Source organism: Myxocyprinus asiaticus, chromosome 6 (assembly GCF_019703515.2).
Source record: "Myxocyprinus asiaticus isolate MX2 ecotype Aquarium Trade chromosome 6, UBuf_Myxa_2, whole genome shotgun sequence".
In the NCBI taxonomy this organism is placed as follows: domain Eukaryota; kingdom Metazoa; phylum Chordata; class Actinopteri; order Cypriniformes; family Catostomidae; genus Myxocyprinus; species Myxocyprinus asiaticus.
Window position 1 is genome coordinate 41,708,405 of NC_059349.1, and position 18,288 is coordinate 41,726,692.

At 37.6% G+C, this 18,288-nt stretch overlaps 1 protein-coding gene across 1 annotated transcript in view; it reads right to left on the minus strand.

Moving 5' to 3' along the window:
• Positions 1 to 4,454, minus strand: part of LOC127442458 (UDP-glucose:glycoprotein glucosyltransferase 1-like) — a 51,335-nt gene extending 46,881 nt beyond the window's left edge. The window contains exons 1-6 of the mRNA XM_051700509.1: positions 4,407 to 4,454; positions 3,393 to 3,525; positions 3,156 to 3,235; positions 2,033 to 2,163; positions 1,845 to 1,957; positions 1,517 to 1,691 (exon numbers count right to left, since the gene is read on the minus strand). Of these exons, the coding sequence (XP_051556469.1) occupies positions 1,517 to 1,691; positions 1,845 to 1,957; positions 2,033 to 2,163; positions 3,156 to 3,235; positions 3,393 to 3,517 (624 nt within the window). The 5' untranslated portion in view covers positions 3,518 to 3,525; positions 4,407 to 4,454. The remainder of the gene's footprint in view (positions 1 to 1,516; positions 1,692 to 1,844; positions 1,958 to 2,032; positions 2,164 to 3,155; positions 3,236 to 3,392; positions 3,526 to 4,406) is intronic.
• Between the last annotated feature and the right edge of the window lie 13,834 nt (positions 4,455 to 18,288).

Here is an 18,288-nt window from a genome sequence, read left to right on the forward strand (position 1 = left end):
GATTGAGGTTAGACACGCAAAGCAAAGCTGGTTAAAATTAAATTGATACAGGTTCGACTGGAGGACAATGAATTAAACTGACTACAGAGAGCACTTCAATGTGAAAACAAGAAAGTCCCAGGCATTTAAGGCAATTTAGAAATCCCGGACTTTTTTAAAGTCCCTTTCGGGGGTAAGGGCATGTTGTCACCCTAAACAAGCAGATATTACAGCTTTTCCTGCTTACAATACAACTTGTGGACAGATTTCCCACTTCCTTTGGTGATTATTGTGCTGCAATGATAGACTGAACACCGGGGCAGGTGAATGTTCTCACATTGCTATCCTCATATATCTTCTCCCTCGTAACGAATATTATCCATAACAAGCAAACCAAACATTAAACATGTTTGTCACTAGCAGGCGAAATGCAACTGTCGTATCTGTAGGTCGGAGACAGTGAAACGGGGGTGTTTTCTCCTGTCAGTCACTGACGCACTGTGAAAGGTTTGGCATAGTAAGATGGCCGCTCGAACACTTCCGGTGACTTCACCTCCTGCTGGCAGTTTAACGCTGCATCAGCGATCCAGTTCTATTTATATATCAGTGTTTGTGACACTCTTTTAGTACATTCAATGGCTAGCACATGCGCAGAAGACGCTCACAGCTCGAGGACCGCGTGTGCGAGTCAACAAAATCTAGGCGCAATGTAATTAAACTTGTTATTTAGAGAACAACAATAAAATGTGTTTATCGTTCAACATGTTTTTGTAATGTAATTCAATACCGTGATAATACCGTATACTGTAATAAAAGCTTCAGCAATTATCGTGATGTGAAAATCTGATACCGTCGCATGCCTACTCCAAAAAAATAAAACATAACTGTACATAAGAACTAATTACACATGCAAACACAACAATGACTTAAGCACAGCACGCAGACATGATTTTAGTAATGAGATTTCATAGAATGAGTGCCATCTGAATCAATGATTCTGCACCATTGAGCTCGTTTGAAAGATAATCACCTCTTCTAAGAAATGGTATATGATATTTTATATTCAGTTTATTTTTCATTAAGTTATAAGAGAAAATGCGGCATATTAGCAACACGTTCACATGAAACAAATGTCAAAGACATATACTTAGCTTTAACTTGCTATATTTTTGTCTGTGAGTAAAACAAATAGGTATTTATTCTACTCTTTGAGAGCTTTCCAACAACATATGACACATGGCTATTTGATGAGTTTGATGTTTTTACTGATTAAGATAACATGTACAGTGCAAAATTATCAAAACGAAACACTTCTGATTTCTCTGCAAATTTCAAAGCACTTGTTCAGTTTTGGTCATAATTTCTACATGCATTGTAAAGTAGAGCTTCTAAGCTTTGAAGTGTTAAGCAAATTCTTCACAAGATAAAAAGACAGCTTTCAGTGAATTCGAAAGCTATTTATCTTTTAAAAGCCTTTCATTTTGAACCAAGAATATTGTTATAATATTCTTAAACGTTTATGGTCTAGATTTCTTACCGAGAGAAAGTGTCGTAAAACGTAAGTGATCAGGCCCTTGTTGGCTTTAGCAAGCATTAACTGATGTAACCTGGCGAACTCTTTGGTGCCCATCTCAGCATAAAGAATGACAATGGGTGCATCTGGATTGGATGATGGAAATTTGTGATCACCTTTGAACAGGTATGGTTTTGGTCTGAAAGTAAAAAACAATTAATAAATAAGTGTGTTTGACTGTATTTATAAACATGAAACAGTCAGGGACCATGTCTGGAGTATATATAAAATCATTAAAGTGTTGTAATTTTTTTATTGCTGATGTAAAGATGGCTACATGGTTTTAACTTACCGTTCTAAGGCAGTATCTATCATGGCTTTAAGTTTTTCTGTGTCACAAGACGTTTGTCCATGAACATTGAAGAAAGCATTACAGCCGGTTGGAGGAGGCTCATTAGATGCGATCTACATAAACAAACACAAACTTAAACAGGTTTCCTCCAGATCAACTTTGAGTCTACAGTGAGATGCTCCACTGACCTGTTGGAAGGAATGAACAGTGGATGAATATGCCCTCAGAGACAAGGCGAACTTGAGCAGGTTCTGCTGCACTGGACTGAGAAGCTCACTGGCCCTCTTCAGGATGAGCTCATAGTAAGCCAGATCTGTTTCTGAAACAGATCAAACACAAGATCTGAAAGGCTGATAGCTTCATATTATACTGACAGGCATGTATAATAATTAGTGCTGTCAGTCGACTACATTTTTTTTATCATGATAAACTGCATACTTTTTTGTAGTTAAACATGATTCATCGCAGATTTTGAAAGTGCTGAATTTTGACTCTCTATACATCTTTTTCTCTCAAAATGCATTTATTTCATTTTTAGGAAAGACAAAACAATATGAAACAATATAATGCTTTATTAACATTTTCCAAACAAAGCCTTTCACAGTATGAAGACAGAAATGCACTAAAATAGCACCAATTCAAGTAACTTTAAACATTTCCCAAAGTCTAAGTGTGAGTTTGACTAATTAAAAGAACTTGTCCACAGATAGGTTACATTTTCATTGCAATGGGCATTAAATCTCTTAAACTCTCATCTTCCACAATATTAATCGGCTATCCACTTTGGTACAGTAATAGTGAAACCGTGTTCATGATTCGCGTCAATGTGTCAAAGCCAGTGTCAAGTGCCGCTTTGAACTCCACATTAAAAGCACTTGCAGACAAAAATGTCTCATTCTGTATTTTTGTGATAGTTAAGACTTGAAGTGCTTCTGTGGTAACTCAATTGCACCCTACATAGGCTGAAAAATACTTTATTTTTATCACAAGTCCCATCTGGGCTTGTTTTGTACATCAAATAACATTAAGGGCTCCTTCCTCCATTTTATCACTGACATGGAATCGCTGTTGTGTGTGTGTGTTTGTGGTGTGTCAGTCAGTGTAATGACTCTGGATGGACACATCGCAAACATTTCACCCATCCAACCAGTGTTTATTCTGTTAAGTTATGCTTTATTAACGGTAAATACATTAATGGTGATCAAGAAAAATTAACGTGTTATACTTTATCTAATCGCATGTGTTAACGTGTTAATTCTGAAAGCTCTAATAATAATGAATGCAAAAGATGGGATTCAGATTAAACATTACCATCGTGCTCATTTTCAATGTTTTGGTTGGCCTCCACAAAGTCCCAGAACTTGTCCTGACTCTCCTCAGCAAGATATTCACTGTGGGACAAAAAGCAACATTATTAGTTGCTTATACGCTGGGGTTTAGTATTAGGGTACAATGGTGATGACAATCATACGCGAACAGCAGCAAACAAACATGTAACATCTAACAAACTATCTGTGTCCACGCTCCAAAGACACAAGGATAGCTAACCTAGCCTCCAGCAGAAGAGGTGTAGAGGGCCATTTTGTGGTTAGTGTTGTTGTAACAGCTTTGGAGTCCCCATGCACAGAGGTGACAGAGCCCAGAGCCAGCAGTGCAGCACACAGAATCCACATCTTCCCTCCTGAGCATGAGAAAATGAAATTGTTTAGTCTCTGCTTAATGAGAGAACTCAAATGTAATCATAAACCACTATAACTCACGCAATTCGTGTAGATAAACATGTCAAACTTTGGAAAAGTGAAACATACAGTGCAACTTTCCTTTCAATTAATTTAATGCACCAAACGACAGGACTATTTTTGGTCAGTGTTTTGACACGTCAACTTTCCGAATTATAATCATAAAATTAAACTAATAATGTCATTCGGGTAATTTATCACGGCGTTGACATGTTTTTGCTCTGTTTGTGTCTCGAAACATTTGATAGTCGAACTTGTGCTGACTCTCAGCCAATCAGATCGCTAAGCGTGGACATTAATGTGAGCTGTATCCAATCAGCGTGCTCATCGAGCAAGAGTTCCGGGTTCTCATCAACGTCCTCCATTTGCCATTAGAAAACATTCTTTTAAAACACATTTAGCAATTTAGTATTTTAGATTGCATCTAAATAGAGCTGAATGAAATTTTACAATAAAAATACGACCGACCACATGATTTATTTAATCATAATAGGATCGCTGCTTAATTTTACACAACATGGGAATTAACTGCGATTCGTACCGTTAGAAAATGAATGTCCGGAAATGAATCTAAACAGAGGAACCCAGCGTCTAAATTAACTAACTTTTCTTTTGAAAGATTAATGACAGTATATGTATTAGCCTGACACACAGCTAGCACGACTAATCAAACAACAGACATGGATTTACTTCGCACTAAATTTCCATCATATGTAACACCTGTTGCAATGTGCATGGTGTGAGGACTAGAAAGACATTATTATAATAATAAGAGTACCCAACAAGCAACAGAATAATTTTGTGAGAAGAATAAGCATCATACCAGCACCGGCTTCTGAATCTGCTTCGTGAGTTCTTCTATTTCGTTTTATGGAGGTTGGCAAACCAACAAAAGGTGCATTTCCGCCACCTACTGATCTGGATCATGAAGCCGTGAAATTGGAAGGGGAAAAAAGAAGAAGAAGAAGAAGAAAAAAAAGGGCAGATATAGTATATGCATGTACAGTATATACACACACATATCTATATATACACAAATATACCACTCTAAATTCTGTTAATCAACCCTGTTGTTTTTATAGAATTTAGGAGAACATCAGAAACTTTAATCTGCTTTGGGGCAATTTGCAATAGTATTTTCAATGATATATGTTCTGTCACGGGTCATGAGTAGGACCTACTCTCTGTGCCTTTCCAAAAATATGCATTTAAACATTAAAAACATTTCATTGTACATTATCTGTATCACAGTGAAAAATAAATGAGTATAATTTAACATCTGGTTTGTTAATAAATATCAGTAATGTGATTAACAAGGACAACAAACTACAGAATTGTTTTCAGGCGATACATTAGACAGTTTGTTCGTCATGTACAACATTTTGGCGCAAGAAGAGCGCGCAGGAGCATTTAACTTAAAGGGAAAGAATGGAAACTGGAATGACAGCGACAATGCGTGAGAAAAAAATGAAAAAATACAACACGTTTTTCCCTATAATGTAGAAAACTATAATTGTTTAATATATTGTATAATGTTTTCACTACTGTTTATGCTGCCATTTTATGCTGCTTTTATTGTTTATACATTGTAAAATGGCTACCAATACTGTATATATAGATATTTCTAAATAATCTGTGCTGTATTAATTGCCTGTATTTAGGCTACTGTAAATTATACTTGTGTATGTATTGACTATTTTTGCTGAACACAGAAAACTGACAATAAAATAACTTTCTTATAAAATAATAATAATAATTTATTCCAAATGGTATTCCATTTTATGAAATGGCAAATTTGGTCTCATAGTGCAGATCTGAACCCAATAATACTTTTGAAACCACACTAGATCTGAAACTGTATAAACGAATAAACAATCTTGGTCAGCAGGAACCAAACTTGTCAATCAATCCTGATAATGTTTATTAGTAACATCCTGTGCAAGAAAGGCATTAGAGATCAATCTGCATGAAAACCTTTATGTATTCTTGTACACTTAACATAAAGATTTCCATGGTCTGTCATACTGAATTACTGCACCTAACAGACAAACAGAAACTTGATGGTACCCATGCCATGAACCCAAGCAAATAGGAGCTAGCTAAATGAGTTGGTTCCACCTAACTGGACAGGAACTGCTGTATATTATACTATGGTATTTTTGTTAGTGTCAAAGTGTCTCTAAAAGGGGCCAGACCGTTCATGATTACCCAAGTGCATAGTGACCCCATTATTATACATTTAAAATAGCAAGATAAATGCACAAGAACTGAACAATAGGTCAAGGAACAATGGATGCTCAATTGTTTAAGGATTGTACAACTTCATGGCAAAGAAAATGTATATGCTTTCAATATGCTTTGTTCAGTAGCAACCTTTTTAAAATAACTCTGACAGATCTAAGTTACTGAAGCAGCATCAGTCTTTAATCCTTAATGTTTCAGTTGAAGCATCAATAAATTAACCCTTTAAAAAAAAAAAAAATGTTTTAATGCATATGTTTATCTAATATTACAGAAGATCTACACCGATCAGCCACAACATTACAACCACCTGCCTAATATTGTGTAGGTCCCCCTTGTGCCGCCAAAACAGCGCCAACCCCCATCTCAGTATAGCATTTTGAGATGCTATACTCCTCACCACAATTGTACAGAGCGGTTATCTGAGTTAATGTAGACTTTGTCAGTTCGAACCATTCTGGCCATTTTCTGTTGACCTCTCTCATAAACAAGACATTTCCATCCACAGAACTGCCACTCAATGGATGTTTTTCGTTTTTGGCACCATTCGAAGTAAATTCTAGAGGCTGTTTTGTGTAAAAATCCCAGGAGATCAGCAGTTACAGAAATACCCAAACCAGCCCATCTGGCACCAACAAACATGCCACGGTCAAAATCACTGAGATCAAATTTTTTCCCCATTCTGATGGTTGATGTGAACATTAACTAAAGCTCCTGACCCGTATCCGCATGATTTTATGCACTGCACTGCTGCCAAACGTTTGGCTGATTAGATAATCGCATGGATGATTGTTGGTGCCAGATGGGCTGGTTTGAGTATTTCTGTAACTGCTAATCTCCTGGGATTTTCACACACAACAGTCTCTAGAATTTACTCAGAATGGTGCCAAAAACAACAAATATCCAGAGAGCGGCAGTTCTGCAGACTGAAATGCCTTGTTGATGAGAGAGATCAACAGAGAATGGCCAGACTGGTGCTTTTAATGTTGTGGCTGATTGATGTAAATGGTTTCAGGCTGTCAGAAAATGTATGTGCTCTGTTGTAGAATTTGCTTATAAATCACAAACTTAATTTACTGAATTTGCTTTGTTTCTACGAATAGCTGACATATAGTTTCACACAGTGACAGGCAGCAGTGACCTGTAGTGTGACATACTATACTTCATCTTAAACTGCTTTCAAAGCATTTGTCTAAGTCTCAAATAGTTATCATACATGCAGTTTTTATGACCTCACATTAATTGGGATGCTACATGGAACATTTGTACTCTCAAAAATTAATTCATTTCACCGCAGGACTATTTAAGAGAACTGCAAAACAAGCTAATTAGAAAAAAACAAGTGATTAAAAAAGGTAACCAGTCACAGCACCTAAAATATACACTTTCAATATTCCATTACACATTCACATTTTACCCTAAAACATTGCTTAAATTAAAAAAGTTGTCCATGTTATTTGTCAGCTAGCCTTACCCTGCATTAGCATTAGCCCTTGGCTATTCTACTATTATTGTTTAATTTGGCTGCCTATGAGAACGTCATCTAGCCAGCATAAGAATTAAACAGCCAGCAGAAAAGCCTGCAGCTGTGATGCTGTTCTTATCCCCAGTGCTGATAAATAGTTCAATGCCACTGGTGAGTCAGATACATATTCTGTTTATCAATATGGGTCAGATCAGACACTCCTGGATCTGTTTGGTTATTACAGCCCCTGCTCTTACCGACAAGGGCATGCCTGATATTTCAGCTGGATATTTATACAGTACATGCTTCCATTGGCCTTTCTTAGGGTAGAGAACCACACACCAGCCAGTGACGGGAGGTTGAAATTGTATGCTCCAGGACCAAATTAAACTGTAGATCAAGTGTGACAGGTCGCAGTGAGCTTCTGGGGGTGGGGGTGGGTGCAGAGAGCCCTGAGTGCTTTATGGGGTCAAGGTGCCTCCATTGTGCATTAGCCTGTGTACAGAAAAAGAGAAAACTGTAGTGCAAAGCCACTGTGCTCTACCTCAGTGGCTGTTAACCTTTCCACTGCAGCTCTCACCTTTTATCTCAGAGGGGGGTGGGGCCGGATGTAGGCATGGGCAGGGATTGGCTGAGCCCACCCAAATGTGAGTCTTTCCCACTCAATCAAACACTTTGGAAACATGGTTTTAAATTAATTTTTATTTTATTTTTTTCTCCAATTTGTGCATTGGTTAAAAGCAATATGGAGATGGGCTGTGTGTTGCAAACATTAAGGGTGGACTGTAGACTGCCCAACCAATCATAAAACAGCACAGGAAATGTGTAGTGTTTTTCTATTTTTGTCACTGATCAAAAGCAACGATACACTCAAGAAGCGGATGCTGCAAACAGTGTTTCCAACTTAGCGACTTTGTCGCTAGATTTAGTGACTTTTTGACCCCCTTTGCGAGTAAAAGAGCCCTCTAGCGACTGGCGACAGTTTGAGTGACTTTTGTAGTTTAGCGATATTCTTCCACATCTGGCGACAAAAAAAACATCAGCTATCGTCAGTGATGTCTCATTTTTCTCAGTGTTCTAGTGGTTCTAGTCTTGCGCAGTAGACGAATAACATGAATAACACTCTGTACCTTAAATACATTAAATAAATTTGAGGAACATCTATTTTGTTATTTAGATATTTATATTTTGCGGGAGTCCCACGAGTCAATTCTTTCTCCCGCTCCTGCGCACACATCATCCTGCGTCTCAATCTGTTGCGCCGGGTCCCATTGATTCAGCGGCCAATATTAGCTGATAGTACCGTATGTGATCATGATTCAGAGCTGGAAACAGTGTTTTGCGGGACGTGTGCTTCTGTTTCCCCTGTTGTTAATACAGTGTCGATGAGAGATGCTGTCTGTCTCCTCGTGTCTTACATCTCTTTTATATACAAATTTTACAGTTCTGTGATAGTTTGTTGTTTATTGTTTGTCATTGCGCTTTAAACTACTCTGTTTGCCTTGAAAATAACCTTTGGTGCTTACATGGCATTACCACCCATCCATCCATCCAAATTCCTGTAGGCCTATTCCCTAAATGACTACACATATTTCACTGGTAAAAATATAAATACCCTTTACTACCCTACAAAGGCCTCTGAATTTCAGCAAACAAGAAAACTCATCTGTCACTGGACAGATCATAAGAGACCTGTTCCATTCATAACTCTATTTTGCGTTTTGCCTTTGTGGGGCAGGATCATTGCTTATTACATTTCTTTCAAACAGAAAGAATCGTCATCATGCATTTTATATAATTACTTCTTTAAGCAGTTCCCATCTATGTCAAATTTTAGGTTTTTAATCTTGATCTCTCCATTTAATATATTTTCTTTCATTCCATCCTTATTTTCCTCCTTGATATTATTTCTCTCCACTCCATCCTTGCCTTTTTCGGGTTTTAACTTTGTAATTTGCTTAAAGGCTGTAATTCTAATTACTCTGAAAGTGTAAAGTTGTCAGGGCCCACTTTATACAATGTTTGTCAGTTTATTTATTTCAATATATTTTTTTAATATGGGGAGTAAGTGTAAAATATAGTTATATTGGGCCTTATGATGTTGACAATTACACCATGTCACGGCAATTAAAGACATTAAATTAGTCTTAGTAACATCCCCTCCTTAAAATCCTGATCATGTCTAGAGACTGCAATGGCAAGATTTAGGGTGAAAAACGAGTTATATTTTGGTCTGTTCTCACCCCAGATTTATTAGATCACTTAAGAAAACATTTATTAAACCACTGGAGTCTTATGGATTACCTTTTATGGTGCCTTTATGTGCTTTTGGAGCTTTAAAGTTTTGGTCACCATTCACTTGCATTATATGGACCTACAGAGCTTAGATATTCTTCTAGAAATCTTCATTTGTGTTCAGCAGAAGAAAGAAAGTCATACACATCTGGAATGGCATGAGGGTGAGTAAAAGATGAGGGAATTTACCTTTAATTTGGCAAGTGCTGCTTCTAGAGCGTCTTGAAACTGCCACTCTGTCAAGACAATAAACACATTTTGTTTTCTGTCCATTGTGCACAACAATTAACAATCTAAATTTTAACGTGTGATACCGTGAGCCTGTGATTATTATTCCTGTGCAAATACATATATTCCTCATCCACCGTATATGTATATGGTGAAGCTTCTGTGCCGCCTTTGCTTTAATAAAAAAATATCTTAATATTTATTTTATATCAGGGCTCAACTGTAAAGATAGCACAGGGCCAGTGTGAGAGAGTTATAAATATTTTGTGATCACTGATAATGTACACATTTTTATGCCTTGCAAACATTAATTTATTTGGTTTCCTGTAATGTGTTGAACATTATTGTTGTGAATTCTGTTGATTTAAACTGACCTGACAATTATTGTGATCGTCTTAGAAGCATAACTTAGTAATGTCATGTATTATAGCTCTTATTTTCCAGCTATGGATTGCAAATGAGAAACTTAGTACTTCTTTCTTTCTTTTTGTAAAGAAAATGTAACATTTAAGAAAAACCTATTAATAATTTTTTTCTGGCACACTTAAAAATAGCGAGCTAAAAATAAAATGTAAAAATTGTGATGGGCCAATGCAACTGCTGGCATGGCAATAAATATCTGAAATATACATACATATGTGTCAAGACCCCTCAGAGAGTGCAGAGAGTTGGTATTAAACTGATGTCATGGAGATGGCTGAAGTGAAGTGAACTTTTGTTTAATATGTTTGTCAGACCAGTGGCAACAAAATGATTCTGTATCTGCCCCAGTGCTAAAAATGAATAACAGCTTTTCATAGGTCATTTGTTTTCATTGATTTTTACTTAGTTATTTACTTGTTTATTAATCTTACTTATGGTTATAATGTTAAATTATTTTTATATAAATTATAATACTACTAATTAACTTTTAGCTTATTATTACAAACCTGTGGATTTATTAAGTCAATTCTCATAACTATTGCATTATGAATTGTGTTAATTATTCCTTGTGTTGTTGTTAATACAAACTATTTTTTTTTTTTTTTTTTTTACTTAATGATACTTAAATGTCTTTTAGTGATTATAGTATATAAACTATTCAATTCACATATCCATTAAACATTCTTCTGATAATAAAACAAAAAATAAATGTAAAAACGAAATAAAAACCAAATGTTATGACTGCATTTTGGGAACCCCTTAAAGGTTCTATATAGAGCCTTTCCACCTGGCTCAAATAACCATTTAGGGTTCTTTTGATAGAACCCTTAAAAAGTGAAAGTGATCTGATCTGTTTCTTACCCACACCTATCATATCACTTTTGAAAATATGGATTTAACCACTGGAGTATTATGGATTACTTTTATGCTGCTTTTATCTGCTTTTTGGACCTGTATTTAAAGAACCTGAAAACCTGCTGGGGCTATTGTTTAAATGTCTGGGTCAAAACAAAAGTTTGTTGCAGTCCATCATCTCCCAGATTCAATACTTATTGTGCAGCGTAATAGAAATGCTTCTAATTCTTCTTGCAGCCACTTCATCTTCTCTCTATAAACTGTATATGTCATACTGGGAATTCTTATTATATCCCTGCAGAACAATGGCCATGGTGCAAGTGATTCTCGGCGTGGCTCATGTCCAAGAGACACAGCGTAGCAATTCATTACCCCTGCAGAACTCTGAGGAGTGCAAGTGATTACCCCCATCCATTCCAGACAATAATGGCTGCTGATACGGTGCTTCTCTGCCTTTCAGTTCAACAGGACAAAGAAGTGTGTCTTCATATCCGTACCAGGAGGTATTTTGCAATTACCATGGAGAGCGTTCTCGTCTGAGTCAGCTGCTTCTGTGGTGTAGGTTTGGCTCCAGGAGCTGCGGTCTGGTGCAGTATGTGTAGTGAGCCGCTCTCTCTCTCTCTCTCTGCCAGTTCTGTGATTGAATTTCCCACTGCAGAGCTGCTAACTGTTCCTGAGTGGGGGGGCAAATATTATTTTCTATGGAATGTTAACTTCTGTTGTCATTGTAAAGTGCTACAGTTATAAATAGGGAGAGACACACAAAAAAATTTAATATCATATTTATGCAATTCCTAAAGTCATGACGCCAACAGGTGGTACTGTGAAGGTCCATGGGTTATATTTTAACTAAAGAATGTTGTGATCGCTGATTTCCATACAACAACATTGGATAGTGCCTCACTTTTAAGCTTAAAAAGCACCCAAAAGTGTCATAAAAGTAGTCCAACACGACTCCTGTGTCAATGAACCAATGAGGTTTGACGTTATTGACAGTTTGCCATATTTGATTTGGGCTCTGTATACATGAGTTGTCAATGATATATCAACAAGTCATTGATTTGTTTTGATTTGAGAGTGAATAACAACTGAAATTTTGTCTGTTCATCAAACAAAGTGACCGTATGCCTTTAGGAGACTTGGCATATGATGCACAAGTGGCATGGACTACTTTTATTACACTTAAAGTGGGTTTTTTAACCCTCATATTATCTTTGGTGTCAGTTTGACCCATTTACATTTTTGAGTTGTCTGAAATACTGGTTAACCTATGTTGTTGTTGAAACTTTGTGACTTTTCCTTATTTATGGGTCACGAACATGCATGCAAAGTGTGGACACTGATGCGTTGTGGAATGTGTATATATAATTTCTATTATGATTATGATGTTTGCGGGTCATGTTCAAAGACAGCTGCACAGACCTAAAATAAAATAAAAATAAAAATATTAAACACATGTTATGTTGGTTTCTCACTATCCTGTGAAGGTAAAAATGAGCTTATCCACACTTATTTTCAGTAGCAACAGACTTTGTCAGACACAGATGGTAAAAATTAGCTCTCATTTGCATTTTTGGGCTACCTGAAATACTAGTTAACCTATTATTTTTTTTTCTCCTTGAATTTTTGACTTGTCCTCATTTAAGGTCATGAACAATTTATGATTTTTACAGACTTCTTGTCAGTAACAGACTTTGTCAAACACAGATGGTAAAATGTAGCTTTCATTTGCATTGTTGAGTTATTTTAACCTATTTTGTTATCCTTGAAAAAAGCATGCAAATTGTAAACATGCTGATGTGTTGTGGCAAGTTTGTAGCCTATTTAATGTGTGTACAACAATGATGTTGCATACAAATACAAAGCCTTTTTTGTATACAAGCCTTTTCCGGAAATGTTGGTAAATAAATTAGACTATATTTATATATGTTTTTCTCTATAAATACAGTTTATATATCATATGTTCTCATATTTCTTTCTTTTTTTTTTTTTTTTCTTCTTCATAATCTGTGAAAATTCAGATCAGATTAGATTAGATTAGCCTCTATTGTCTCCCTTAGGAGTCATTTGTCTTGGGCATTTGAGAGAACACAGTCAACATAGCAGCACGCATATACAATCAAACTACAATTAACATGAAGTTTCACCCAGATCTATATAAACACCAGAACACAGAGACACAAACACACATCAGATATTGTACAATGCCCTATACCATACTATTGCACAGATGCCTTACACCTAAATATTGCACAAATGCCCTACACCTAAAGACTGCACAAATGCCCTATATCTAAATATTGCACAAATGTCCTAAACCTAAAGACTGCACAAATGCCCTATACCTAAATATTGCACAGTTGCTCTATTACCTAAATACTGCACAAATGTCCGACACCTAAAGATTGCACAAATATCCTACAACGAAATATTGCACAGATGCCCTACACCAAGATATTTCACATCCCCCACAATAAGAGCCAAAATGGTCACAAACAGACCTGGGATTGAAGACCATTTCTTTAGTTTTTTTTTTATTTTATTTTTTAATGTCATCAGGTTATGCCCCTCACACCACTGCACAACTTCTTCGATCTCTGACTTATACATAGCAATGTCTGAGTCTGTTGTCAATAAACTGAGTATGACTGTATAATCCGAGAATTTGATAATGCAGTTGTTTGTATACTGGTTTCTACAGTCGTTTGTGTACAGTGTAAAAAAAGGGGGGAGCTTACACAGCCTTGAGGAGCTCCACTACTTATAACCTGTATGTCAGAAAGGATTTCATTGACTTTCACCTGCTGTTGTCTTCCTATAAGAAATGCATGGTACCATTTGATTATATAGGGATTCACCTCCATCTGTTTCAGCTTGTTTAATAGGATTTGCAGGAGTATATTAAATGCTGAGCTAATATCCATAAACATTATTCTTGCATAAGCTGTCGGATTTTCAAGGTGCTTTAAAATAAAATGTGCTGTAGTGTTTAAAGCATCAGCAGTGCCTCTAACATCTTTATAAGCAAATTGATGGGGATCTAAGAGATGTTGTACTTCACCTTGTAGGTTCCCTACCTTAATGCGTTCAAGCGATTTCATCACTATTGATGTTAGTGCTACCGGTCTAAAATCTTTATTTTCCTGTGGGCAATGATTTTTTGGAACAGGAATGGTGACATGAATGATGTATCAACTGAGAGCTGGAATAAAGGGCTCCAGGCTGGGGTCAACTCATCAGCAAATGTTTTAAGAAGAAGAGCCGCAATACCATCCAGCCCACTGGCCTTCTTAATGTACAACTTTTTAAAAACCTTGGCCACAGCACTTGGATCAATTACTAGTCTATCCTGTGTTGGATCACATGTCACTGTATTAGACAGGTTTCTACATTAATCTGTAATTCCCTACAGAATCAAAACGTTTGGCTAGTTAAGTTTGAAGTAAGTTTGGAGCACAAGAAATAGATCTACCAGTGCTGAAGAAGTAATCCAAAGTATTTAGAATATGTTACCGACCTTGAGTAATCTAACGGAATACATTACAGATTACATTTTACAGCATGTATTCTATAATCTGTGGTGGAATGCATTTCAAAAGTAACCCTCCCAACCTTGCCCATAGCACCTGGTCGTTTCCCCTGGAAAACACGGTGGTGGTGTTGTAATGCGTGCAAGCACTGAATTCAATCAGCACCAACAATAACATCACTCCGACAGTCTTCTTCCCCATTGTGTTATTTTGTTACTTTAGTTGTTTTTGTTACAGACTTCAACACACATGACAAACCTTTCAACAAACAAACAAAACACCTGTCTCTCGTGCCCGAGCCGCAGCAGCGCAGCACCAGTGGAAATTTACACGCTGATGTGTTATGGAAAGTCTGTAGCCTATATAATGTTGTACAACAATGATGTTGCATACAAATACAAGCCTTTTTTGTATACAAGCCTTTTTGTTTGGAAACGTTGGTAAATAAATGAGCCTGTTTTGAGTTATATGTTTTTCTCTATAAATACAGTTTATATCATATGTTCTCATATTTTATTTTCTTTCTTTTTGTAATCTGTGAAAATTCATAAAATTAAAAGTTTATTTTTTAACCTGGTTCATAGCTGTTTTTGATTCTATTTAAACTGTGTAGGTCAATTTGTCTTTAACATAACATATGTAATTTTGTTTCTAACAAAATGAGGGTTAAACATAATTTAAATTTAATATGTTCTCATATTTATTTATTTTTTTTAGTCTCTGACTGGCCACAATTATTAGAATTGTTTTTTTTTTTTTTTACCTGATTCTTTGCTGTTTTTCGTAGTGTTATTTTTTGTGAATTGCACTGAAACCAATTACTGTCAATTTGACCCCTACCATAAATGATGTATAATTTTTTTTTTAAACATAATATGAATAAGACACTATACACTGTTATTATATGGAAATCAGCAATCACAAAAAAACAAACAAAAATAAAAATAAAAAATAATATATATATATATATATATATATATATATATATATATATATATATATATATATATGTGTGTGTGTGTGTGTGTGTGTGTGTGTGTGTGTGTGTGTGTATGTGTATGTATGTATGTATATATACAGTTGTAGTTACAAGTTTGCATATACCTCAGCCAAATACATTTAAACTCAGTTTTCACAATTCCTGAAATTTAATCGTAGAAAACATTCCATCTTCGGTCAGTTAGGATCACTACTTTATTTTAAGAATGTGAAATATCAGAATAATAGTAGAGAGAATGATTTATTTCAGCATTTCTTTCTTTCATTACATTCCCGGTGGGTCAGAAGTTTACATATATTTTGTTAGTATGTGGTAGCATTGCCATTAAATTGTTTAACTTGGGTCAAATGTTTTGGGTAGCCTTCCACAAGCTTCTCACAATAAGTTGCTGAAATTTTGGCCCATTCCTCCAGACAGAACTGGTATAACTGAGCCTCCTTGCTCGCACATGCTTTTTCAGCTCTGCCCACAAATTCTCTCTCAGATTGAGGTCAGGGCTTTGTGATGGCCACTCCAATACCTTGACTTTGTTGTCCTTAAGCCATTTTGCTACAACTTTGGAGGTATGCTTGGAGTCATTGTCCATTTGAAAGACCCATTTGCGACCGAGCTTTAACTTCCTGGCTGATGTCTTGAGATGCTGCTTCAATATATCCACATAATTTTCCTTCCTCATGGTGCCATCTATTTTGTGAAGTGTACCAGTCCCTCCTGCAGCAAAGTACCCCCACAACATGATGCAGGCTTGCAAGACACACCCCTTTTCCTCCAAACATAACGATGGTCATTATGGCCAAACAGTTCAGTTTTTGTTTCATTAGACCAAGGGACATTTTTCCAAAAAGTAAGATCTTTGTCCCCATGTGCACTTGCAAACTGTAGTCTGGCTTGTTTATGGTGGTTTTGGAACAGTGGCTTCTTCCTTGCTGAGAAGCCTTTCAGGTTATGTTGATATAGGACTCGTTTTACTGTGGATATAGATACTTGTCTAGCCGTTTCCTTCAGCATCTTCACAAGGTCCTTTGCTGTTGTTCTGGGATTGATTTGCACTTTTCGCACCAAACTACGTTCATCTCTAGGAGACAGAATGTGTCTCCTTCCTAAGTGGTATGATGGCTGCGTGGTCCCATGGTGTTTATACTAGGCCTTAACATACATCCACAGGTACACCTCCAATTCAGTACACCTCCTATCAGAAGCTAATTGGCTAATTGTATAAAGGCTTGACATCATTTTCTGGAATTTTCCAAGCTGCTTAAAGGCACACTTAACTTAGTGTATGTAACTTCTGACCCACTGGAATTGTGATATAGTCAATTAAAAGTGAAACAATCTGTCTGTAAACAATTGTTGGAAAAATTACCTGTGTCATGCACAAAGCAGATGTCCAAAACGACTTGCCAAAACTAAATCTGTGGAGTGGTTAAAAAATGAGTTTTAATGACTTCAACCTAAGTGTATGTAAACTTCTGACTTCAACTGTGAACATTTATCTTAAGATAGTTATGTATATCTTCAGTTCCCCTTCTGTCACTCACTCGATGTTATGTTGATGTAGTGACACTAGGGGTCACACTTGGGAGGAATTTGCATGCCACTCCCCCGGACATACGGGTATAAAAGGAACTGGCTCGCAACCACTCATTCAGATTTTTCTTCTGAGCCGAGCTGTTGTGTATCAGCAAGCGGTCTTCCACTACCGGTCCGTTCACCTCCCAAGAAGCATTTGCTGTTGGATATACAGCACATCCCAGCAGCTTTTCTCTCCTTCTGCACAGATCTGTGCAGATTACGGCCCTGGGCACTTCAACAGCGCTAAAAGAGTTTATATTCCAAAGAGTATATTTTCTCTATTAGAGCAAACACATTGATGTGAACATCTTTTTAAAGACGCGTCTTTTTCAAGATGCCTTTCCGTCTTTGTGTGATTCCTGGATGCGGTCGCTATCGCTCCATGGCTTTCCTTCTTCCGGGGGAAAGCCACTCTAGCCGCCCCCCGTGCCGTGCCTTCTACCTCCGGGTACGAGGCCAGCCCGGCTGGCACTGGAGGTGATTTGGAGGCTTCAATGGGCACGGCTCCACCGGGAAAATCCCCGTGGACCTCCCTTGACCGCCATGCTTGCCCAGGCCGCCACGTGTGTCGGGTTGGACTGGAACCTTCCACGCTCCTCTGAGCCCTCGTGGCTAGATGATTGGTTCCTGGGTTCGGGGCGCCGCTCACAGCCACGCCACTCACCCCCCCCCCCCCCGGTTCCTTTCTTCCCGGAAGTGCACGACGAGCTGACGAGATCGTGGAGGGCACCTTTTTCTGCCCAAAACCGACCTCCCAGCTCGTCCACTCTCACTACCCTTGATGGCAGGGTGGCCCACGGGTATACGGAGGTCCCTCAGGTGGAAAGGCAGTTGCGGTGCACCTGTGCCCACAAAGCGCAGCCACCTGGCGGGATCGCCCGGCACTCCCTTCCAAGGCCTGTAGGATGACATCATCTCTGACAGCCAAAGCCTACAGCACCGCTGGCCAGGCCGCCTCTACCCTGCATGCCATGGCCCTCCTGCAAGTACACCAGGCCAAGGCATTAAAGGAACTGCACGTGGGTAGTCCTGATCCTGATGTGATGCAGGAGCTGCGCTCGGCGACCGACCTCGCCCTCCGGGTGACGAAGGTCAC